The 23,951-nt window shown below is 46.8% G+C and overlaps 6 protein-coding genes and 2 non-coding genes across 17 annotated transcripts; 2 read left to right on the forward strand and 6 right to left on the reverse strand.

Moving 5' to 3' along the window:
- The first annotated feature begins 904 nt into the window (after window positions 1-904).
- Window positions 905-7,711, forward strand: CG1544 (uncharacterized protein). The gene is made up of 12 exons (NM_143592.2): window positions 905-1,124; window positions 3,160-3,277; window positions 3,446-3,623; window positions 3,710-3,929; window positions 4,393-4,554; window positions 4,898-4,971; window positions 5,048-5,809; window positions 5,870-6,287; window positions 6,344-6,667; window positions 7,037-7,225; window positions 7,361-7,446; window positions 7,531-7,711. The coding sequence occupies exons 1-12, from the start codon at window positions 1,001-1,003 to the stop codon at window positions 7,633-7,635; spliced, it is 2,760 nt and encodes a 919-aa protein (NP_651849.1). The 5' UTR covers window positions 905-1,000; the 3' UTR covers window positions 7,636-7,711.
- Window positions 7,712-8,168: 457 nt separating this feature from the next.
- Window positions 8,169-14,719, reverse strand: chp (chaoptin). 5 transcript variants are annotated; one of them, NM_001276206.1, is made up of 15 exons: window positions 14,250-14,719; window positions 13,472-13,708; window positions 12,632-13,345; window positions 12,358-12,533; window positions 11,924-12,058; window positions 11,610-11,829; window positions 10,941-11,550; window positions 10,756-10,886; window positions 10,444-10,700; window positions 10,245-10,386; window positions 9,827-10,185; window positions 9,345-9,768; window positions 9,040-9,281; window positions 8,793-8,979; window positions 8,169-8,727 (listed from the first exon to the last, which is right to left on the reverse strand). In NM_001276206.1, the coding sequence occupies exons 1-15, from the start codon at window positions 14,250-14,252 to the stop codon at window positions 8,626-8,628; spliced, it is 3,939 nt and encodes a 1,312-aa protein (NP_001263135.1). In that variant the 5' UTR covers window positions 14,253-14,719; the 3' UTR covers window positions 8,169-8,625. The 5 variants fall into 4 exon arrangements, with proteins under 5 accessions (NP_001263136.1, NP_001263134.1, NP_001263135.1 ...); NM_001276207.1 differs by having other exon boundaries at window positions 13,472-13,687; NM_001276205.1 differs by having other exon boundaries at window positions 11,610-11,838; window positions 13,472-13,687.
- A 235-nt stretch (window positions 14,720-14,954) lies between these two features.
- On the reverse strand, window positions 14,955-17,365 carry Zwilch. The gene is made up of 4 exons (NM_170542.2): window positions 16,172-17,365; window positions 15,619-16,114; window positions 15,303-15,557; window positions 14,955-15,241 (listed from the first exon to the last, which is right to left on the reverse strand). The coding sequence occupies exons 1-4, from the start codon at window positions 17,276-17,278 to the stop codon at window positions 15,174-15,176; spliced, it is 1,926 nt and encodes a 641-aa protein (NP_733421.1). The 5' UTR covers window positions 17,279-17,365; the 3' UTR covers window positions 14,955-15,173.
- Window positions 17,366-17,446: 81 nt separating this feature from the next.
- On the forward strand, window positions 17,447-18,773 carry CG1542 (uncharacterized protein). Its single transcript, NM_143593.4, has 3 exons — window positions 17,447-17,598; window positions 17,661-17,744; window positions 17,803-18,773. The coding sequence occupies exons 1-3, from the start codon at window positions 17,533-17,535 to the stop codon at window positions 18,574-18,576; spliced, it is 924 nt and encodes a 307-aa protein (NP_651850.1). The 5' UTR covers window positions 17,447-17,532; the 3' UTR covers window positions 18,577-18,773.
- Window positions 18,765-19,931, reverse strand: CG15561 (uncharacterized protein). The gene has a single exon (NM_143594.3). The coding sequence runs from the start codon at window positions 19,868-19,870 to the stop codon at window positions 18,797-18,799; it is 1,074 nt and encodes a 357-aa protein (NP_651851.1). The 5' UTR covers window positions 19,871-19,931; the 3' UTR covers window positions 18,765-18,796.
- A 202-nt stretch (window positions 19,932-20,133) lies between these two features.
- On the reverse strand, window positions 20,134-23,619 carry ATPsynC (ATP synthase, subunit C). Of its 5 annotated transcripts, none has more exons than NM_143595.2 (4): window positions 23,525-23,619; window positions 22,932-23,037; window positions 21,729-21,933; window positions 20,134-21,166 (listed from the first exon to the last, which is right to left on the reverse strand). In NM_143595.2, the coding sequence occupies exons 2-4, from the start codon at window positions 22,977-22,979 to the stop codon at window positions 21,003-21,005; spliced, it is 417 nt and encodes a 138-aa protein (NP_651852.1). In that variant the 5' UTR covers window positions 22,980-23,037; window positions 23,525-23,619; the 3' UTR covers window positions 20,134-21,002. The 5 variants fall into 5 exon arrangements, with proteins under 5 accessions (NP_651852.1, NP_001247382.1, NP_733423.1 ...); NM_001260453.1 differs by having other exon boundaries at window positions 23,163-23,548; NM_170544.2 differs by having other exon boundaries at window positions 23,099-23,548.
- On the reverse strand, window positions 21,353-21,651 carry RNaseP:RNA (Ribonuclease P RNA). Of its 2 annotated transcripts, none has more exons than NR_002092.1 (1): window positions 21,353-21,651. The 2 variants fall into 2 exon arrangements; NR_133496.1 differs by having other exon boundaries at window positions 21,353-21,647.
- On the reverse strand, window positions 23,263-23,361 carry mir-4949 (mir-4949 stem loop). The gene has a single exon (NR_048523.1). It is a non-coding gene; the product is annotated as a mir-4949 precursor RNA (primary transcript).
- Window positions 23,620-23,951: the final 332 nt, after the last annotated feature.

Genomic DNA, 23,951 nt, shown 5'->3' on the forward strand with positions numbered 1-23,951 from the left:
CTATATTTCTCTCTGTTGACAATGGTCTCTGGCAGATTTGTGATTCACTTCCATTACAGTTAATCATACTCATGACGCGGCCATTTTGTGAAAAGCTGAATGGGCTGTAAAGCCTAAACATGTATGTGTGTGATGCGAAATTGATGAGAGCACGCTTCCGGTTTAATTATAGACAATGACCCATTACCGACCATTAATAGGCATTTCCGATGAAGCTTTAGAGTTATGAATATCAGCCGCCCGTAAAAAAGCCTACTGATGGATTTCATTAGGACATGAAAGTGTCATGGTCCTCATTAATGAAGAAATCAAGTGCAGAGTGGGGAACTCCAAATTAATAAAATCAAAGCGTTTTGAGGATCAACTTGTGTGACTAAAAGGGTATTATAAAACAATAATGCAGATAAACATTGCTATAATAAAAATCGAAGGATAAGATATATTTTTATAGTGGTTATTGTTAGGGGAAAATTGGTGTTGAAAATGTACCCCATATATCTTTTAAACAAACGACAGCATAATTATGTATAAAATATATATATAAATATAAAAATGTTTTTAACTATGGTACAGTTCATTTCAATATATTCCTGAGCATATGTATGACTAATTTAATGGATACAACTCTTCCCTCTCTCAAAGGCAATCCATTATTGGCCAACGAACCTGTTGCATTATCAGCTTTAGTTAACTGATAAGAAACTATTTTGAAATTCATTATCATCTCATACATGTGTTTAACAAGCGCTCTGTTAATTAACAGCGATCATATCACACCACCAGCCCAAAAGTAGGCACTACTTTTCGGAGGGATTTGTTCTCTCCCGGTTTATTTCCCAGCTTATCAGCAATTTAGTTTATTTGGAATATGGGGGTCCCGGCTTCAAACAAAAGTGAATTGCCCTTAGTTCTGGGTCGAACGGCGGCGAGAAGAGACCGCGATTTCGCTGCGAACTTATCAGGTGATCCGGCATACACGCCTCGTTTTTAATCCATCAGCATGCTGCGTTATCTGGCGCTTTCGGAGGCGGGAATCGCAAAACTGCCACGCCCACAATCGCGGTGCTATCACAGCGAAAAGGGCGTTTGGGGCTATAAGCCGATTGCCCAGCGTGAATTTCAAGGTACGGTTGTAAACAAGTGTGTTGCCAAGACTTCAATAAAAACCTCATCCGTCGAGATAACCATCGCATCGATAAGAGTCTTTCGGGATCAAACATTCATATGAATGGGCAGTGGAAATCTACCCAAGCAAAAAGAAAAACCGACGAAGTGACATTGTGTGCGTGTGTGTGCGTTCGTGTCGGATTTTCCAGCCGGCTATTTATCAGCGGAATTCAAGCAGCTGACCCACAACAATCCCCGCAGAAACTGCAATAAAACAACAGCCTGAACAAGAGATCAAGTGCAAATTGCTGTGGGTGAATTCGAAAACCAGTTTAAAGAAGATATATCATTTGTATACCCTGTAATCGGAGGGTATATACGGGAATACGTATGGATACCTAGGATTATTTTCACTAACTTCAGGTTTAACTTAATTTCGCAAAATATTTTTTAAATTGAAGTTCATTGTTTATGCCTCTCATACTATCGAGAAAGAACAGCTCCTGTTGACTGGTGGAATATTTTTTATGGTTTTAATGTTACCGTCTTTCCTGTTACCTACCCAAGCTAATCTCCACGTTCTCAGCTTATCACATGTTTTCACTCTGAAATCTGATAAACCCGAAATATATGGCGCTACACCCAGTACCCCGAATTTATAATTAGAATGAGGAGATTGTGGCAGACCCCCCGTGCAGTGCACTAATTAAGTGAAGAGAGGCGGATGTCCAGTGCAGAGATACTATATCTTTTCCCAAAACGCACGGCAGGGAGTCCAAAAAGGACCCGGCTAAATATCAAAGCCCGGCAAACAAAGGACCCCAAAACGGGAGCTTCTTTGTGCTTGTCCTGCATCCGTTGCGTACACAATTGGGGCTTATCGACACCATGGCCAACAGACACCAGTCACCAGTTGGTAGTTGGTAGTTGGATAGTCTGCCAGGAGCCTTTGACTGGGCACCAGAGGAAAGCCTTCAACGCTTGACCATGTGACATCAGGCGCCTAGGATGATGCACATAGAGAAAATCAAGTCTAGGATTTACTCAGGCTTTGGAAAAGTATGTTAGATATTCTAAAGCAAACCCAATTGACCAGTATTTTGAATTATGGTAAAGCGTACTAAAACTGACTTTAAGCGTTAGTTTTGCCTCAGTGTAGTATCGGTATAATTCGCCTTGTTTGCCGTTCGTCCTTTGGCTGCATTTCTGTCAGGGCAATCATTATCCTTGGCAAAGGACGCGCCGCTGTGCTCCAATAATATTTACACGCTCAAGCTGAAATGTTGTCACCGCAAATACAATTCATCATACACCCTGTGCTCCTGTCCAAGCGACCTACTCTTTAACATTAAATTGATTTATGGCCGAAATGCCGTCGAGAAATTGCATAAATTTCTGAGGACGACTTGGGGTCGGTCTAACTGGCAAATGCCAGCTGTCCCACGGATTTCGAATTTTCAGGGTACTGTAATCGAGTGATATGCGTCATCGCATATAAATCCTGTAAGCAGGATAACACTTTAACACGTAAACACCTAAGCAGCCAACGAGTTGTCAATGGCTCAACCAGGGAATAAAATATCCCAACAAAGGCAATAAAAACAACAATCGTAATTTCTCATATGTAGCACGAATTGCTTGCCATCGGGAAGCACAAACGTCGTGGTACACTCTATAGTTTTAAATTCGATGTAAATCTGCTAACTGGAATAACTAACGATATATGTATATGATAAGAATATATGTTCTGCACGCAATCTCAATAAGCCCCATTTAAATCTTTAGCCAACTCCTTTCGACATTTTCCACTCGAATTCATATCGAATGCCAAATATTTGCCGGGTAAATACGATTCAAAAGTGCACATACCTGGCAGCTAGTCCATCAAAGTGAAGCAAAGCGTAAAAAGCAAAGAATAAATATCATAAAAGTAAAAGGCCAATAAATTCAAAAGGCCGAACAACGTGGCAACGGGGCGATGTGCACGTGAATCCTTTTTTAAATAATTTATAACGTGGGGCGAAATTTATATTGTTTACGCGTGTGTTTCAGTGGCCGAGGATGTGCGGGCCTCAAGGAACTCGCAGGCCAACGTCTATCGCTTTGTGGAGGCCTTTCGCCAGCATGGGCACAAATTGGCAGCCGTAAATCCCATCAGCATCAGGACGAGGTAGGAGGCTCCAGCACCCAGTACCCAGCTCCCAGCTCCCATTTTCCCATACCCCTCCCGAAATCGTCCTGGCAAATGTCATATTTTATTCTCCCTTTCTGGCTGCTTTGTAATATCGCCCCGGCTGCGTGTATTTGTCTTGTGAATTTTCGTGGCTACTGGACACAGCCAGCAGGAGCTGCAGGAATTAAGTCCCGCATTTTATGGACTGCAGACACAGGAGCCGGTGCGCACCGATGGCCTTTTAAGTGGTCCGCAGGTGGCCCACAACGTCGCCCAGCTGGAGCAGCTGCTCAAGGACATTTACTGCGGCCGCTCAACCAGCGCCGAGTTCTCCTACGTCGAGGTAGGTGTCCCGTCCTATCGCATCTCATCCCATTCCACCGCATCCCATAAACATTGCGTGCTGATCCCGCTGCCTCATTTTCGCAGGACATCGAGGAGCGTGAGTGGCTGGCCCGGAACTTTGAGACGCTGGACCAGCAGCAGCTGGGAAAAAGCGAGCGCTGCGAAATCGCCGAGCTGTTAATTAAGTCGCAGGCCTGGGACAATTTCATGGCACTCAAGTTTCCCACAGTCAAGCGATACGGAGGCGAAGGAGCCGAGTCCATGCTAGCCTTCTTCTGGCAACTGCTCCGTGACAGTGTCCAAGGTGAGTTTCCCACGCAATGCCATCATGAAGTTATTTGGATGCATCACTCCGTTGAACATCGATTTGGCAAAGCAACATTCATAAACTTCTACGATTAAGTCCATTTTATTCCAAATTTCAAAGTTTCATCCCATATTTATGACATGATTTATACGGTCTCGTGCGTGTGGACCGCTCCTTAAACGCGATTAGCAAAACGCGGAATCGCGCACCCATTTCAAGACGCCGAACTTTGTCTCGTGACAGTCCGCAGAGATGGTGAATCTGCTCCTCGGAATTTGAGCTAGCCCACCTGAACTCTAGCCAGCATTCCAAACTTCCTTCCCACAGGCATGCTCACATATCATCGCACGCTTACTTAACCCTAATCTGCTTTCTCAAAACTTTTCCCTCTCGCATGCTACCCCGAAAAACAACGGAAACGACGACAACGATAAAAAAAAATTATACAATGGAATGACAGCGAACATCGAGCACGTGGTCCTGGCGATGCCCCATCGAGGAAGGACTCCGCTGCAGGCGGCGCTCCTCAACATGCGGCCGGCGAAAGTTTTCCGCAAACTCAGCGGCGCATCCGAGTTTTCCGAAGACATCGAGGCCATGTCCGACGTCATAAGTCATTTCCGTAAGTGAAACTTTGCCGGGGCGTTCGGTGGGCTTACAGGTATAGTAGGGTATTCTGGTATATTCGTTTATTACACGGACAAGAAGGATCTGAAGTTGAATTGACCGTAAAATAGAAACAGGAGAAAAAATGTAACATATAACTTATTTATAGTCAATTATTTATCCCAAAGTATTTAGTACTAGGTATGGATTTTAATATCCTGGGTATTTCATAGTCTTCATTTGAACTAAAATCCCTTCATCCCATCCTTTTCGTGTGCGCCAAGCAGTCTTAGCCTTGCTGGCCTAAGCACACACGGCGTATGCTTAATTTAATAAAACCTGAACCGAATCGCACACAGATGTTTCCGAGCAGCTGAAAATACTGGGCAAGAAGCTGAGCTTCAGCATGGTGCGGAATCCCTCCCATCTGGAGGTAAGCCGACACACGTCAAACTTTGAAATTTGATTTCTAATTTAAGCATCGTGTTCCTCCTTTATCCCACTTCTAGGCGGCCAATCCTGTGGCCATGGGAAAAACGCGATCGAAACAGCAAGCCAGAGGAGAGGGTGCCTTCGGGGATGGCAGTCAGCCCTTTGGAGAGCACGTGCTCAACGTAATCCTTCATGGTGATGCTGCGTTCGCCGGCCAGGGAATCAACCAGGAGTGCCTCAACATGGCCTATGTGCCTCACTTCGAGGTGGGCGGAAGTCTGCACCTGATTGTCAACAACCAGGTGGGATTCACCACGCCCGGAGATCGAGGACGATCCACTGCCTACACCTCAGACTTGGCCAAGTCTATTCAGGCTCCTGTGTTCCATGTCAACGGCGATGATCCCGAGGCTTTGGCCAGGGTCACAAGCTTGGCCTTTAGGTACCAGAGGGAATTCCGCAAAGACATCTTTATTGATCTGAACTGCTTCAGAAGGTGGGGTCACAACGAGCTGGATGACCCCACCTTCACCAATCCCTTGGTCTACAAGATTGTTCACCAGCGGGAATCGGTTCCGGACTTGTATGCCCAGCAGTTGGCCAAGGAGCAGGTTCTATCAGAATCGAAGGCCAAGGAGATGAGGGATGAGTACATGAAATATCTAGGCGAGGAGCTAGCCTTGGCTCCTGCATACCAGCCACCACCTTCCTACTTCGAGAAGCAGTGGACGAACTTTCAGTTGGCTCCCTCCAAGGAGCTAACCTATTGGGACACTGGCTTGGATTACTCACTACTTCATTACATTGGTCAGCAGAGTGTGACTTTCCCCGAAGACTTTGTAAGTTAGCTCAGATATGTGTATATATATATATTCTAAAGGTTTTTTCCTGGGTAACAGAACATCCATCCCCACCTGCTGAAAACGCATGTCAATGCTCGGCTGAAGAAACTGGAAAACGGAGTCAAGATCGATTGGTCCACAGCCGAAGCCCTGGCTATTGGGAGCCTGATGTACCAGGGACACAATGTGAGGATCAGTGGTGAGGACGTGGGTCGGGGAACCTTCTCCCATCGCCACGCCATGCTGGTGGATCAGCAGACCAACGAGATGTTCATTCCCTTGAACAGCATGGAGGGCGGAAACGGTGGAAAACTGGAGCTGGCTCACAGTATTCTGTCGGAGGAGGCGGTGCTGGGATTCGAGTACGGCATGGCCATTGACAATCCCAACAACCTGATTATCTGGGAAGCGCAGTTTGGTGACTTTGCCAATGGAGCACAAATTATAATCGACACCTTCATCGTCTCGGGAGAAAGTGAGATGGAAATAGCATCTTTTCTCCGTACTGATTTTAAAGAATTTCTTAACTAGCCAAGTGGATGGAGTCCAACGCCCTTGTGATGCTACTGCCCCACGGATACGACGGCGCTGCATCGGAGCACAGTTCCTGTCGCATCGAGCGCTTCCTGCAGCTCTGCGACTCCAAGGAAACATCCGCCGATGGCGATTCCGTCAACGTGCACATCGTGAACCCCACCACGCCCGCCCAATACTATCATGTGCTGCGTCGCCAACTGGCAAGGAACTTCCGCAAGCCCCTCGTGGTGGTGGCCCCCAAAACGTTGCTCCGTCTTCCTGCGGCCACATCCACGCACGAGGACTTCCAGCCGGGCACGCTCTTCCACAATGTCCTGGGTGAGTAATGGCTTCTGTTTATCTTCACGGACTCGAGGGATAGCGAGTGGGGTCATGGCATGACTAGGGTACTATGTCTCTGTCCCTAGGCAAATATGTAGAAAACTACTATAGTTAAATCTATTAAAAATACACCTCGTTGGCCAAAATAGTTATTGGCCACATACATAAAGGCAAACTAGCAATATAAACTTTTCAGATTTGCAAAGCACATAATTGACTTTTAATGCCACATATATCTTTTTATATGCTGTCCTGCTCCTATGAATTGTAAAAAGATGTTTACGTAAATTCAGGGTTATTATACTACGATATTAATCCACATTTTCTTCTTTACTTTCCCCTGTTATTACCCACCCCCAACGATAGGAGACACCATAGCGAAGCCTGAGCAGGTGCGCAAGGTCATCCTGTGCAGTGGAAAGCACTACTACACTCTCGCCGAGGAGCGGGAGAAGCGGCAGGCCTACGACACGGCCATTCTGCGCCTGGAGTCCCTGTGTCCTTTCCCCATCCAGGAGCTGCAGGCCCAGCTGGCCCAGTACGGCAACGTGCAATGTGAGTCCATCGTAAACTTAGGCCACAAAGTTGACCGGATCTGTATTTGCTATCGTTTTTATACACGAAAAAATATAACTAATATCTTTCTTGATATATATATTGTACCACTATATATATTTTCTCTGCGTGCAGCTTTTGTTTGGAGCCAGGAGGAGCATCGCAACATGGGCGCCTGGACGTTTGTGCGGCCACGTTTTGAAAATTTAATTGGCCAACAGGTAAAAAGTCGGCCTGCCACCGGCGGCCTCAGAAAAAGCTCTAGACACTTTTCACTACCAACCGATTTTCCCCGCTTTCCACAGCTCCACTACTGCGGTCGCTGCGAGGCACCCACCCCCGCCACCGGAATCGGAAAAGTGCATAAACGGGAAGTCGATGAGATTGTTGCTGCCCCATTCGAACTTTAGGGCGAACCCGCCTCCTCAGCCGGTGCATATATCACAAAGTACTTTAGCTCAATTAAACTGCCAAAAATGTTTGTGTAAAAGCAGAAAACAAGACTTTTGAAACGGTTGATCGTGGGAATACCCTCAAATTTCATCACTTACAAAATGTTTGGATGAGTTTTTAGTGGATTTAAAATATCTCTTTTTATTTATTTTGTTATTACTCGGTGTACGAAGTGAAAGAAATATTTTTAAATTTACGAGCACTGATAACAGTCAAGATTTAAGTATTGCATGCAAACATTTTCAACAAAGTTCTTTACAAACGCCCTTAAAGTACCATAAAAAAGAAACTAAAACGAACCGAAGTGGGAAAATGCTTCCCGCTCCGCACAAAATTTATCGTACGGAAAAGCCGTCCGAAGAGGGGAAACTTTAAGCGAAAAGTTTTTAATTGTTTGTTTCTGGGACCAACCTGGTCCGGCAATTGTGAACGAAAATTGTAGCAAGTGATTCCACTCGCAGACCAATAAAAATCATAATGCCCCGAAAATGTAACCTACCGTAAATATTTATTATATGTTTATGAAACATTTTACAGACTTTCATTTTGAATTGTTTAAGCAGCGCAGTGACCTAACTTATAGAAGAAGTACAGAAAGTATTCGTGGGTCAGGTCAGGCGGTTTACTAGATAGCTGGATTAGCTGGATTAGTTAAGGCCTACGAGAATATACATACATGGAGATAGACAGTGAGGCGAGGCGAAGAATGGAGTGCTTCGGTGGTGAATTGTGAGGAGTACTACATATAAGGCGTTACCAAGGACCAGCGGATCGGTGAGAGAAGGTTGTCGGAAGAGAATCAACTAACTGCAAAAGGTATCAAAGTGGCCAAAGTCTCATCATCACGCTTAAACTCTAGACGGCAGGACTCATATGACCTGTCTGCCGTAGACTTGCTCAAGAATGGTATAAAAGTCGGTGGACGTCTTATATGTAAAGTGCAGAAGTCACATCCAGAAGACCATGGCCACGCACACCATCACCACCACAAAGGCGGCCTCCCGGCAATTTGCATTGTCCCACCCGCACTCCAGATCGAATTTGAGGGCCTATCGAGGGATAGCGATTAGCGATTAGCGACATATGCCTTGGCAATATTCCATCGGATACCCACCTCCATCAGCTGTTGCCCTCCTTTGTTCTCACAGCGCGTCTCCCTCAGGTCATCGTCGTGTTCGTCGCAGTTGTGACGTCCGTACACTTGGCAAGGTGAGTTCATGAAGGTGCGGAAGACGGTATCGGTCCAGGTTTGGGAGGAGCAGATGTACTGGCGCCTCTTGCGCTGCCAAAACTCCACCCACCTATACAAACAAATTATAATTTGCAATTCAATATCGTACAATAAGAAAACCAGGCGTTACCCTAGGTCGCAATCGCAGTTGAGATCGGTGTGAGACATCTTCAAGTCCGTGAGGAACACACTATTCGGCAGATAGGGAACAGCTCCAGTGTTTGGATTGGGAATCTTCTTCAGGTTCCTGTTGTGGTAGCGAATGTCCAGCGAAATGTTCCGAACTCGGCCCATGTACTTAAAAAAGTTCGGAGGCAAGGCTTGCAGCGAGGTATTGAATAATTGCATGTAGAGGTATGGAGAACGCATGCCCTGGATCAAATTAAATATATAATTTTTAGCTTATATAGACATCGAGTTGGAAGAATTACTCACTCTTAGAATGCGTTCATTCAGGTTGGTGAACTGGGGACCACTGAAGGTGATGTTGGTCAGCTTGGAGGGCAGATGGCCCTCCATTTCGCGCTGCAAGTCGGTGGGATTGCCCAGCTGAAGGGTCTGCATCTCCTGGGTGGGTCCAGATCCCTTCTTAACAATGCGAGTGAAGGGCTGTGGGGCCTCGATCCACAACTGGCGGATATTGTAATGGTGGCGCAACAGATGTGGAATATTAAAGTGCTCCAGGTGGGAATAGGCAGTGAGCTTAAGCGATCGCAAGTGAGGCAACGAGTCCAAACAGCCATACTCGAAGTAGTGCAGCCGGAAATTCGATATATCCAGCATCTCAAGATCCTCGTTCACGCCATCAAAACTGTTGTTGTTCAGCGAGGTTATGGGATTGCCAGAAAGCATCAGACGTCTGTTGTAAATTGCAAATACTGATTAGATAGACCATTTACCAAGTTGGATTAACGCACCTCAAGTGGGGCAGAGCTTGGGTCATCAGTGGCACATTGGTCAAGTCGTTGTTGGAGAGATCAAGCATGCGCAGATTACTCATATTGTGGGCTAGTTCCTGCGGAATCGAGGGCAGCTCATTGTAACCCAGGCGGAACTCCCGCAGATACTTCAGTCGAATCTCGGGCACCGTGCTCAGAGAAATGTTCTCCAGGCCCAGTTTGATCAGCGAGTTCTCCAAGCCCATAAACGACTTATCCATCACCTTCAGATCCCGATTGTGGGAGAGGTCCAGAACGGCCAGTTTTGGCATGGTGGCGAACACTGCATCATCAATTCGCAGCAGATAGTTGTATGAGATGTCCAGGTAGCGCAGGGACTATAGTCACAATTAAGATTGTGTCTTATAATTTTAAACGGTTTTACCAATTCACTTACTCTAAACTTGTTGGACAAATCCATGCTGTGAATGGTAGAGATAAAGTTGTTGGACAGGTGCAGTTCACAAAGCGTCAGCGCAGCCAAACTGGACAGCGATGAGGAGGGGATCTTCAACATCATGTTGTGCGACACATCCAATCTTTAAGAGTCACGAATACATTATGTCCATACATTGACTATATAGTTATTTACTCACTTTTCCATGCCTCCGTTGTAGAAGAGATTGTCGGGCAGGCCCCTCAGGTGATTATGCGAGAAGTCAACGATGCGCAGGCCTTGGACAGGTTTGAATATATCCTGGGGAATGTCACTGAGGTAATTGTGGCCAAAGAAGACCAGCTGGAGCTGTTTGGTGTTCTTGAAGGCATCAAAGTCCAGTTCGTGGATCCAGTTGTAGCTGAGGTCCAGCCATTGCAAGTGGGGCATGTTGCCGAAGACATCACGAGTCGTGTTCTAAAGGGTCAAAGGGTATAAAAGGCTGGTAACAAAGTCATACAATTTGTTTTACCATCAGCGAATTGTAGCCCAGATGTAGGTGTGTCAGCGAAATTTCAGCAGGCCGGAAGTATCCAGGATGGATAATAGATATATTGTTGTGGGAAAGATCCAATATCTTAATATTCGAGTGGTACATGCCACCTGTATAGTGAAGCTATTAACAAACTGGAGATTTGCTAGTAAAGAAGACCCTACCATGTTCATTTCGTCCACTCCACGAGGAATTGTACATCAACTGCCTGATTTGATTGTGGCTCACGTTCACATTAAGATTCGAAAGGGTACCCACTTGGTCGAAGTAGTCAAAGTTGAAGTTGGGTAGCTGATTGAAGGCCATGTCCAGGATCTCCAGTTTCGGTAGGTTCTGGAAGGACTCGTCGGCCAGGTTGTTTATCTTGTTGCCCCTCAAGCTTAGATACTCCAGCTCATCCAGGTTCATAAAGGCTCTTCGCTCGATCTTGTCAATCTTATTGTCATCCAGATGCAGTTTCCTCAAGGCTTCCAGATCGAAGAAGGTATGCTGGGATATGGAGGTCAGGTGGTTGAAGCGAAGCGAGATCTCCTCCAGCTTTGAGTGAATGTCGCCCTGGAAGGTGCCCTTTAAAACCTGCTCGATCCTGTTGTCATGAAGCTCTAGGAGCCGCAAGTTCTTCAGGAAATGGAAACTGGTGTCGCTCATGCTGCTGATGTGATTGTTGCTAAAGTCCAGCTCTTGGAGGGAGGTCAGATGCCTTAGGGGTTCAGCTGGCAGGGCACTGCCAGAATAGCCGTGCGACATCTTCAGAGAGATGAGCGAGTGACCAATCTAAAAAATAGATTTTTTTATTAAGTGAGCCCAATTATATTAAGAAAATCCTGAATAACCTCATGGAAGGCATCGTTCTCTATGCTTGATATTCCGTTCTCGCTAAAGTCCAGCCTTTTCAGACCCCTAACGTGCTTGAAGGCGTGCGATTGAATCCCGGAGAGACTGGCCCTGGTGATCTGCAGATCCTCCAGCTCCACGCCGAAGTCCTTGAAGTCCTCGGGTCCCACGGAGGAGGATCCCAGGCGCGAGATCGACAGTGATCTCATGTTCCGCATTCTGGTCATACTTTTTGTAAATAAATACAAGAGTGGTTCTGGGGTGAAGGGTGTGTGGGGAGCAGGATGTTTCTCGGTGCACTGGGTTCACTTACTTGCGCAGGGTCTGCAGATTGGTGGGGTCGTTGCGGTCTCCACTCAGGTCCAATTTCAGGAGGGTGTAGTGCACCGCATTGAAGGTCTCCGTGGGCTTCTGGATCTTGATCTTATTGTCCCGCATGCTGATGACCCTATTATTAAGAAATAAATGTATAGAATTATAATTTACCATTATAAAATTCAATAATAGCTATGCAAATCAAGCTTTTTCTCAGTGCCGCGTATTTTTGCAAGATTGCCTGATTGCGCGGCTTTTCCCTCTTCCTCGAATTCTTTTAAATAGGGTCACCCACTTGTCGCACACACGAACTTAGGAACTTGAGAAGCCTTAGAGGCTGCCGGCAATCCGATTAGTTCCCCCCAATATGCACATGTGCAAATGGAATGGGGGCAGAACGTGAGTGAATCGGAGTGCAGGTGCTCGACTCACCTCAAGACATCGAAATTGTTGAAGAGCTTATGATGCAGCTTGGTGAGATTGTTGCCAGACAAATCCAGGATCTGGAGGCTGTTCACCAGGCTGTCAAAGGCCACAGGCGAAATGTTGGTCAGGCCGCAGTAGCGCATGTAGATCTCCCTGATTCGAGCGGGCTTAAATGCATCTTCCTGAAAGCGAACCGTAAGTTCCAAATATGTTATTTATAAATCAAATTTCTGGGAGGGATTTTCGTCCAGTTAAGTTTCACAAGGGTTAGTTAACCTACCCTCAGAGTGTGAATGGGATTGCCATCGAAGAAGGTGCGGTTGACGGTATCGAAGTACTTGAATGAATTGGGAGGCAGGACCTCGATGTGATTGTACTCCAGGTGTAGATTGTCCAGATTCAGCTTGGTGCTGGCCTTGATCTCGTAGGTTTCGTTGCCACTGAGCGACCAGATCACATTGTGGGAGATATCTAGGGTGCGAAGGCTCTTTAGCGGACCCAGGGCGTCGTACGGAATCTCCGAGAGGATATTGTCCGTGAGCAACAGACGGGTCAGCCTCGGCATTCCATCGACGAACACATTCGGATCGATCTCGAACAGGTTGTTCCCACTCAGGTCGAGGGTCTCAAGAATGAGGAGCCCGGAGAAGCTGTGCGACATCAGCTGCGATATGCAGTTCTCGCGCAGGATCAGCGTCTGCAGCGAGTCCTCCAGGCCGCGGAACGAGTCGTGCTGAATGTGCGTTATGTGGTTGTAGCCCAGGTCCAGATGACGCAGCTTCTGCAGGTGCCTCAGGGACTTGGACGGGATCTCCACCAGGTCGTTCTGCGGCAGAATCAGCTCCCACAGCGATCGCTCCAGGCCGGTGAAGGCATCATCTGGGATCTCGGTGAGATGGTTCCCAGAGATCTTTAGGCGGTACATGCCCGTGGACTGCAGGAAGTAGGGCTCAATCTCCCGCAGACCTGTGTTCTCCATGTGCAGCATGAAAACCTAAACCAGAATACATTCCAGTTATCGGAGTTAATAAATTAATGTGGTGGTGGTTATGGGTAATTAAATGGGTATGACCAGAACTAAAAGTGTTGATTTATGGAGATAGCTAATCTTACGACTCACCTTTGACTGGTTCACCATGCGCGGCAGTGCCGGAAACGGAACATTCTTGCAGTGCACTATCCCCAGATCCGTGGAGGACTTGGAGCAGGTGCACATCACGTTGTAGGTGCAGGGCGGGTAATGCGTCTCCTCCATCTCGCGATCGAACATGGAGGCGCGAGCCAGCGACATCCAGATCATGATCATGAGCGTTATAGTCAGGAAGGCATAGCCGAACTTAAAGAAAAATTCGAGGCCCTAGGGATAGAATGGATAATGTACTGGGTACTGGGATGACTAATTATAGGAAGACTAGCACTTAGTCACAAGAGAAAGTTTTCCAACCAGCTTTATAGTATCCATAGATATCTATAGAACGATATAGGTTTATCATCTTAAAATAGTATCCATTAAATAATATCCTTTAATTGAATTCTAGCCCGCATTGCAAAGGATCAGTTTTTTCTCAGCTAAATAGATTATGAAAACGTCAGCAGGACGTTTAACTTTTTACTTTTAATATGGCTTCTCAAGCCTGTTAGCAGTTTCACTACGACTTCGCAAAAGGATTAGCTGTTGTGTCTGGAAAAGTTTCCGAGGATAAGTTCAGGGGTGACTAGACCAAAGGGGTGTCTTCATTTCACAGGATTTGAATCCGTCCATGGTTTTTTTTAAGTCGCAAGACTTAGGCACTTCAAGGGCTACTCGCATAGATTATCAAATGTCCTCTTTTGTAGTTCAATAGCAATTTAGATTTAGTTTAGCAGGATATCAGGCCATTTTGTTGGCCAATACACACCATTTTGCTGTAAATTAAATTAGACACTCGCGACACTTGGCGATTTAAACAAACTTAATTAAGATTTCACGGGCACTGTTCACTCTTCACTCTTTAGTCAACTGTCCAAAAAATTTGATTTGATTTCCAGCTCCCAGTGGCTATATTCCCTGGCCAGGACACTCGCGTGGAAATCCTTGCTTGAAATTCCGTTCGCTTTTCAGGGGAAAAACAGGGCTGGAAAAAACACGACCGAACCGCTGCGCGTTCCACGCACGTCTGACAAACTGCAAATCAATCAGCGACGGGCCAAGTACTCTAGTTGGCCAACTGGCGCATCCGGCTAATTGGATTGTAACATATCGGGAATGCTCGATGGCGCCGTCACCATTGGGCACACACTCTTTTCGCCTCATTTGCAGCATTACTTCACTGGAGGAATGGCCAAATGCTGGTCATGCTGACCTTTGTATAGAATATGGCCGGCAAAAACACTGTGATAAAAGTGCGAGCAGGGCGGAAGCGGATTTCGGCCAGGTTTTCAAGATTCCCAATGCAGCTGCAATAGCCTCTGGGTCGGCTTAAAACTTGTACGAGTTCGTTTAACATGATTTCGGTGTGCACTGCTGACTTTTTTGGAGGTTTGCGAAAACGCGTCGAAGAGCGTGTTCAACAAGCTCAAACAATTAAAATTCCGAACAAAAAGGTTCGATAGAAAAAAAGTTTGAAAAGTTATAACCAAAAGGCATTTAATTTAATAATACAACAAGCAGTGTTTGAAAAAATTCAACATTTTAAATGTGTCTCAAAACATTATGCAGCTAAGGGACATTCTTGCTAGATATCCATTAAATAAATTATTACAATGTGAAAAAGGCCATTTTAAACCATTCTTAGCCATGCTTAAATTTAAAGAATGTACAATTTTGTATTACTAAGCAAGCCTTACTTAAGTGAGCGAATCTTGTGATATATCCAGGAATGATATGTGCGCTCCTTGACCATCTCCTTGTCTGCGAAGTCAAATATATTACCATAGCTATAGAAAATAAACAAGTCAAAAAGCAAACTTACCATCACACTGGAAACACTGAGCCAAGTTCGGCGGACAAATGTTTTCCGAATTGAAATAGAAGGTGGTCTTTAGTTCGCGGAACTTGTTGTGCGAACGCATGGTAATGTGCCGGGAGTAGGGATCCTTGCCATCCAAGTGATCCCTCACATAGTGGGCAGACAGGCGAATGTCCATAACATCACTTAGCTGATCATCGATGGATTCTACTAATTTAGGCGGTTTCTTCAGCAATTCAGAACAGACATCGTTGTAAACTGTAGGTCAAAAACGGAGTTATAGCTAAAAATCCCAGGATCTGCTTTTTGTCCTTCTTACCATTTGCCAGATTTAAGTGGATGTGCATCATCAGGAGATGCTCTAAGGTGCAGTGAATCTGAAACAACTTTGAGATTCTCTCCGTACTCTCGTGCTCGTCGAAATGGCTGTTTTTGAACCCAGCATCATCGTCGCTACCGGCATATTTTGTACTCCGCGAATTGACAGCGCCGTGATGATGCAGCAGCGTCTTTCGCATTCCAGCTCCAGGGGTCGGATCACCCCTGACCGCATTGTGCAGGGATTTTCGAAGCTGGGGCAGATTCTGGGGAGAACCATCGTCCATCGACGCTCCGCTGGAGTCATCCTTCAACAGATTGGTGCTGCACATCTTGCTCTCGGTGTAGATAAACTCGTAGTCCTTGTACAACTTCTCCAGGCCAATTTCCAAAAGCAGTTCCAGAGGCTCGGCCCCACTTAAACAAGGCATGGCCAGACGACGGTTGGCCAACTCGGTGATAATCTTGGCAAGTCGATTTTTGTTAGTAGGCGTGTTCTATGGGGTGAGGAACATGAATAATATGTGGTGGTTTGCATGCATTAGCATACTTACTACTATGTTACACCGTGCAGCACATTGGAAGAGCATACTAAAGGCAATTTTGAGATCCTTGTAGGAGTGGCAGCACTTGAGCAGCTCCCAAAGCTTATCGGTTAGATCCGTGAGCTGGCGAACCTTGGCCCTCTGCACCACATCTTCGATGTCAAACTCCGCATTGCTGATGCTATACCGACCTATAAGGCCAGAGACATCTGTCATTGTCTGATTAATGGACTCGCGCAGCTCGTCCATGTCAATGCCACTGCCACAACGATAGGTGGGATCCCGAGAGACGCCCTGCTTGACATCCGTGTGGTAGGAGACGATGTCCTCGCGTATGTAGACCAGAATGCGCAGCTGATTCATAAAGTCCTGCGTCAAAGGACCGCAGTCGCCCACGCGAAAAGTGTGATTCAAAGCCACATCGCAGTCGTTCAGGTTCACCAGGAGCGGAAGTGCAGCACTAGAGGTCCAGGAGCAGCGTAGTCTCATGTGGGGATTGACCTGGTAGCTATTTTCAATGAGAGTTTCATCCGGTGTCTTGCCATGATGGCGCACCAGGGCTTGCGAGGTTACTAAGTAAGCAGGGCGCACACCCTGGTAGCTAAGTATTCCCCTGGAGAAGTGCGTAGGGTTGAACTCGTACTGGAGCAACTGAGTCTGCCCGAGATCACTGCCGTCGCACAAAAACCACACGGATCCGAGTCCCTCGGCCAGCTGCAGGAACTCGGAGCACACGATGGACCTAGCCTTGTCCACGGGTATTCCGCGTTGATATTCCTCCTCCAGCTTCCAGGGATTCGAGTGATCCAGCTGCAGGTCGATGGACAAGTCGGCTATGGCGTCCACCAGGCAGTCGTCCTTCAAAGGACTTCCCGTCAGATCCAAGTCCGCAGAGCCCTCTTTTTTTGGGGCTGCCCTGGTGGGCGTGGTCCGGAGTCTCGCCACTGCTCCATTGCGATCCTCCTTAAAGACCAGCACAATCTTCTTGCCAGCTTCCGCAGCCCCCACCATGCTCACCAAGTAGGTGGGTGGCGCTCCATAGGTGATCGTGTATGACTCGCCACACCGCCGCATTAGCTCCGCGTAAACGTTTGCCAAGTTCGCAGAAGCCGACATTTTTGGAGCAAATTCGCAAAACAGAAACAAAAAGCGGCAGTATTTGAAAAGCGAAGCGAGAATTGGTTAAACGGTCACACAGCACTTCGCTTTTTAGTGCACCTCAATAATTTTAGCAGTAAGCCGCGTGAAGGTCACACTGCAACATCGATAGCCGATAGACTTAGGCCAGCAACAATCGATAATTCTTATCCCCGCACGTGTTGAAATTGTTTTCTTTTATTTGGATCAGATTTAATTTAGTTAATTCAGACATGTCGGACTTTGAAATGGAGGACAGTGCCTCGGGCTACGACTCAGGGGATAACTCAGATGCCGAGGTAAGTGAGGAACCGAAGAAATGAACACCCCGTATACCAAAATCTCCACTCTTTTCCTGCAGCTGCAAGCGGCATTTGAGCGAGGCGACTTGAAACCAGGCCTAAATGTGGAATTCAATGGCCAGAGAGACAAAGTGAACGATGTGGTAAGTAGCTAGCTGGATGCCCGCTTTTGAATCGACTAATCCAATCCTGCCCACATAGACCAAACTGCTGGCCAAGACAGAGGCTATCAAGATGCAACTGCCTTGGCTGGAACGCCTGGACATGATCAACACACTAGCTCCACTGGCGCCGGAACTCGCTGTACAGCTGGAGAAGCACGAGCAGAAGCGGGCCAATCTCTTCAAGGGCAACGCCAAGCTGCCCTACATTCGGCCCGAGGAGGATCCCGTCCTGAATGACTTCAAGAGGGAGATGCTCTTCCACCGACAGGCGCAAAGTGCTGTTCTGGAGGCCATTCCCCGCCTTCACGAGCTGGGCATAAAGACTCGTCGACCCGATGACTACTTCGCTGAAATGGCCAAGTCCGACGAGCACATGCAGAAGGTGCGCGCCAACCTGATGGCCAAACAGCAAGGACAGGCGAAATCCGAGCGCATCAAGCAGATCCGCGAGCAGCGCAAGATGGGCAAGATGCTGGCCAAACAGACCAAGGTCCAACGCGAAGCCGAGAAGAAGGACATGCTGGACAAACTGAAGAAGTTCCGCAAGGGCAAGCTGAAAAACCTGGACTTCCTGGAGGACGCCAAGGCGCTTGAGTCCAAGCAGAAGCAGTCAGCCGAGAATCGCAAGAAGCGCAACAAGAAGTTCGGCTTCGGCGGCAAGAAGAAGGGCCTCAAGAGGAACACAAAGTCCTCCTCCGCGGGATTGGATGGCGACAAGTCCTCCAGGCGCCAGCGGGGCGTAAAGGCAGGTGCTTCGGTCAACAAGCGGCTTGGCAAATCGCGACGCATTAAGGCCAAGGGCAGAAAGTAATCCCCGGGACTGCCGACTATATTTAGGTGACCAAACTCTAGTTTTATAAAGCCCCCAATCCTGTATAGATTTTTTAGACCCATAAATACATAACATTTTGTGTGCACACAGCCTTACTTTCGAAATGTGGAATACTCCGTATAGAATTTTAGAATTCCATGAGCAATTTTCATAAATTACATTTTTCTAACATCGTTTATTCTAAAGTGGACTATAACTATTACACGTTCTCCTTGTTCTTTCGTTTCTTTTTTAGTTTTGTGCTAGTTTCCGATTCCTCCGAAGAGTCCGCCGTTTTTCGCTTCTTTTTTGACTTTACTTGTTCATCAGTTTCAACATCCTGGGGCAGTCCTTCAGTTGCTCCAAGCCCTGCTTGCCTATCCGCTCTCTTGTCCTTCTTCTTTTTTATCTTCACTGGCTCTTCGACTTCCACACCGTCTTCCTCTCCCGGCTCCCGTGTCTTATTTTTTTTCCTCTTGATCTTGACGGGATCTTCTGGAGTTTGATGTGCTGGGGATTCCTTTCCTGCCTTCTCAGCCTTGTCTTTCTTCTTTTTCTTGGATTTTATGGGCTCTTCCAGTTGGGAAACCTCACATGCCTCGGAAAACTCCTCCGCTATGGATTTTTTCTTTTTCTTTGCCTTCGTATCACACTGCTCCACACTGTCATCAACTGACTCCACTGCTCGATGCTCGGTTTCAGGCGTAGTCTTCAGCTTGCGCTGAAGCTTCTCCAGCATCTCGCGCTCCTGCTGCTCCAGGCGGGCGATCTTTCCGCTCAGCTTTAGGCCATGCCGTGCTCCTTTGTGCGCAGTCCTTCCTCCGCAGGCCTTGAAGAGTTCCGCATCTGTGAGTACCGCCACCTTGGTGACCTCAATGTCCTCCACCCTGATGCGTTCGGAGGTCTCAACCTCTCCACCGCTCTGCGTGAGCAGCGAAGTCTGCAGGAAGTTGTCGTAGGTGGCCTTTCCATCGCTTGCGTGCTGCTCCTTCGCTTTCTTCAGCTTGCGCGCGGAGAATCCTCTAGTGGATATCTCCACCGCTTCCTCGCCCTTTCTGCGGGAGGTGGACACCTGTCCGTCCTGCTGAATCTGGACGTCCACATTGCTGGCGGCCTCGTTAAAGCAGCGCTCCCACCAATGGTCATTGAATTCCTGGGCGCGATCCACTCCCAGTCCCGCGTTATCGAACTTCAAGGCGGCCTTCAAGGGAACTGCGATTCCGGTGTTGTTCTTGCCCAATCCGTCGCCCTCTTTCCAGCCGTATTTTCCCAGTATCTTCTTGGCGAAATCCATCACAAGAAATGTGAAAAATCAAAATAAACAATTGTGCACGTGCGGCGCAATTGTTATCGATAAGCAGATCTATTATTTCACATCACTAACAATTATTACAGGGCTACTTGTGTCGATAGGTTCTGCCAATTACAGGGTGACTACGGTCCTAGCACAACAGAGCTGCATTCGGGCGCCGAAATTTGAACTACCGAAAATTAGACGATTCTGTGTAAATTATCAAGGAAGTAAATCATTAAATAAAAACAAACTTGGCCAAGATTCCATTACACATTCATTTCTCCTTTATTTCAGATTTCAGCTGCGCTCTTCGGCTCATTTCGTTTGCAACTACTCTTAGTACAAGTTTCTTCATAAATATTAAGTGGCAATGAACAAAGACAGCTTTTACATAAAGAAACTGATTTTTTCGAATACAAAATACTTGAAAAAACGTAGACTTTCAGTACGCGCCACAATAAAATCGAAAAGTTGCTGAGCTCAACGATCCACCGCATCTCCGCCCAGCCACGCCCACACACTCGCCCATCCAAGATGTTAGTCGCAGAGGTGATCTCCACGAGATGCCTGCCGCATGTCCAAGAACTTCGGGGAGAGAGAGAGCCTTGGTGGGCGCGCATGGAGATCCTCCGCCGAATGGGCCGAGTGCACGAGGATGGCTGGAGTTCGTTCGGGCCATCGATTGGGTTGTGTTTTCGGTGAGCCGGAAGCTTGCTTTAAGTAAAATCTAATTTTAATGTCTGTCGTCTGGGTATGGGCGTGAGCGTTGGCTAGTCCAATCCGATTGAATCCAATCCTCCTTCCTCCTGATATTTCGGTTGTTCAACTTAAAGTAGGTGTGGTCTTCTCCTCGCTCGCATGTTTTTTAAAAACAAAATTACATGTATTATGTGGTTGTTGTTGGTATTTATAATTAGATAGTTGTACAGGATGTTCTTGTTTGCTATCAATCAATCAATCAATCATTTTATCATTAATAATCGAAAACGAACGTAGGTGTTGCTTGTTCTGGTTGTTGTTGTTGTTTGTTTGTTTGAAGTGTTGTTTGGTTGCTATTCTCGTTCGCATGCGACTGGCGCACGCGCCCGATCGCAGGAAACAAGGACGAGCAATCGATGTGCAGCAGGCGCGCTTAGAAGGCGAACAGCAGCAGGAAGGCCATCATCAAACAGAACAGACCCATGGCCTCGGACAGGGCGAAGCCCAGAATGGCGTAGGAGAACAGCTGCTGTTTCAGCGATGGGTTCCTGGCGTAGCCGATGATGAGGGAACCGAATACTGTTCCGATACCAGCACCTGTTGTATTGGTTCGTTGTGTTTCGGTCGCGAAGTTGGGAGGAGAAAGAAGATCAAAGCATTAGTACCCTGTCCAAGTCAGTTGGCATCTCCGGTTCTCGCCGAAGCTCGCAAGTGAGAAATGGAATTCGGACAATGGGGAATGGATGGGTCACCCTGACGCGCCTTTAGCTTCTTTCACCAGGTAGTCAGTCACAGATTAGTCTGAATTGAGTTCTGCCTTAGAGGCAGCAAGCACATCGCACTAAAAACGCTGGCCACGAAAGGTTTCAATGCCAACCAGGCGGCGGTCACCGGGGGCAACGGCAACACCTGGTAGCAGGATTTCTGGTACTTTCGCCCTGCAATCACACAGGTTTCCTGCTGGGAAATGAAGCCGCAACAAACAGCTGGCTCGGCCGATTCTCAGACCTTCCCGGGGCAATGGTTTGTGGAGTAATCAGATACTCGTTGTGTGGGCCCCAGATGCTAGTTTGCAACTGACTGGAGGAAAAGAAGCCCAAGGCGTCTGGGGATCCCCTCTGACTGAATGATGTAGGTGCCCAACGAAACCAATACATACCGGATCCAGCGACACCGACTGTTGCGGCACCAGCACCAATGAATTTGGCGGCCGAGTCAATGTCACGCGTGACTGGCGAGGTCTGGAATGACCTGATCTGTGGCAGCAATGCAACGGGGGTTGTGTTCTGAGCGGCCAAAGTCTGGCTCTGGCTGATGATGGCGCTGCTCAATGGTCGCAAGTACTGCTTGGAGTTGGCGAGGAACTAGAAAGGTAGATGAGCGTTCGTTGATTATATAAGCGGTATTCCACGCCGTGTGTACATTGCTTGAGATAAAGTTTCTGGCCGTGATAAGAGATATATTATGCATAAAATTCATAATATTTTACCTAACCCCCATTACCACTACTAATCTACTACTAATAGCTTATAGACAACAAAAATTGAGAATTGATTCATATAATCTTTTCATGGTTTATCATGTTTACCAATTCAATTTATAAGTATAGGAATGCTATGGAAAATGTTCCATAAATACCCGAAATTCCTTCACATCGTACTACAAGTAAGAACTATTTGTGTGTGAAATAGAAACTTAGTGCTTGGGCATTTAGATCACACATGACCGGATCTTGGCAAATACACTAATACTGCTGCTTAACCCTCGAGTGCCGACCAAGTTCATTGCTCTGCTGTAATGCCAAGTTATGCAATCGTTAAGTAATTTTCCCTCGATTGGCACTTTGGCTGCTGTGTTTGTTGTGCTTCAGAGGCTACTAGCATAGTTGTTGGTGGCCCGATATTAACAACTATAGTTTTATAAACAATGTCAATTATTGTCAATTTGTATTACCCCGCACCCCTCTCATTTTTCAACACCCTACTGGAAAGCTTTCGCCGGTTCTAACCTCAAAGACACACACCACAGACCTGAAAGCAGGTGTTATACAATGAAGGGATAGCCTTTGAAACTGCAAATAAAAGAACTCACTAAATTCTACGCACAGATGCTGAGCGATAATTCACAATTTCTCGCATTTAATTAGTAGATTCCACTGGGCGCACACATAACCTCAAAGTTATGCAACTGTGTGCCGTCCGTGTTTTCTCACCGCGGCCATTGGAAGTTCACCACGCCAGGGCGGCATTCAAATGGTTAGATCGGGAAAATCAATGCACTTTTCCGATAATTATGTAATTTCCTGCACATTTTAACTTTATCTCGCACAATTCGGACATAAAAATGGGGAAGGGGTACTTACGGCGCTCCTGGCAACTGGGGCAATGCGAGAGACTGTCGACACGAACATTTTCGGTTGAATTTCCTTTTTGTTTTGCTTACGACAAAATTGAAGCTAGCGCACGGCTCTGCAAAGATATAGACGGAGATATCGATTAGTTCTGGGCTGACTTTCTGTCCCAAGAATACATTGTATCAAGTCCCACGCCGCCTCAGAAAAGTTACGTAACATGCGGAAAATCTGCCCTCGCACCGGATTTTCACTCGACTCTCAGCTCGATCTGTGCTCAGTCATCAATTGAAACCGATTTGCTGGCTTTTCCTCTGCGAATTTGCCGATTTTCTAACTTTTCCAGTGACGCAACGACTCGAGGCACACACGCACACCACTGCAAAACCAGAATGGCACACGTGTGTGTGTGCGAGTGTGCCGCAAGATGGCGGCGCATTATCAAACACGTTTCGCACTTTAATTGGCGAAATTTCACACGATTCTTCACTAATTCCGCGTTTTTTGGCTATCTGAGGCGTTTGCACGGCTGTTACCCAACAGAGGGGTGCTGATAAGGGGGGTGCTCCGCCAGCGGACGGAAAAACCCGGAAAAAGCAACTCACTTCGAACGAACCCTTCACAACAGTAAAACGAATTTGACAATTTCGCTGACTTTTGGGGGGTGCTAAGTGTGGCCGTCAGCGGGAGCTGGGAAAAAGGACGATAGGTCGATTTAATACTGGAAAGTACCAGAAATACCATTTTGGTTGAGAACCCAATCCACGGTGCAAGTCCTGGCTACACATTTTCAGCAGAGACGCGCCCCAGGAGCGAGTCTTTGCTAGAATAGGAGGTTGCCCTTGCACAATAGGCGCAGTGTGACCATAACAGTAGTGGATACGTAGAATCAATTAAATAGCCCTTTCCCACGAAACTGCGTCTTTCTAATTTTGTTTATTTATTTATACTACAAATTAATAAAATAAAATCTTTGGCGAACGGTCCATAAAAACGGGTCATTCTGAAAATTTTTCAACCAGCAAATGCAAT

Source organism: Drosophila melanogaster, chromosome 3R, assembly GCF_000001215.4.
Source record: "Drosophila melanogaster chromosome 3R".
Classification (NCBI taxonomy): Eukaryota; Metazoa; Arthropoda; class Insecta; order Diptera; family Drosophilidae; genus Drosophila; species Drosophila melanogaster.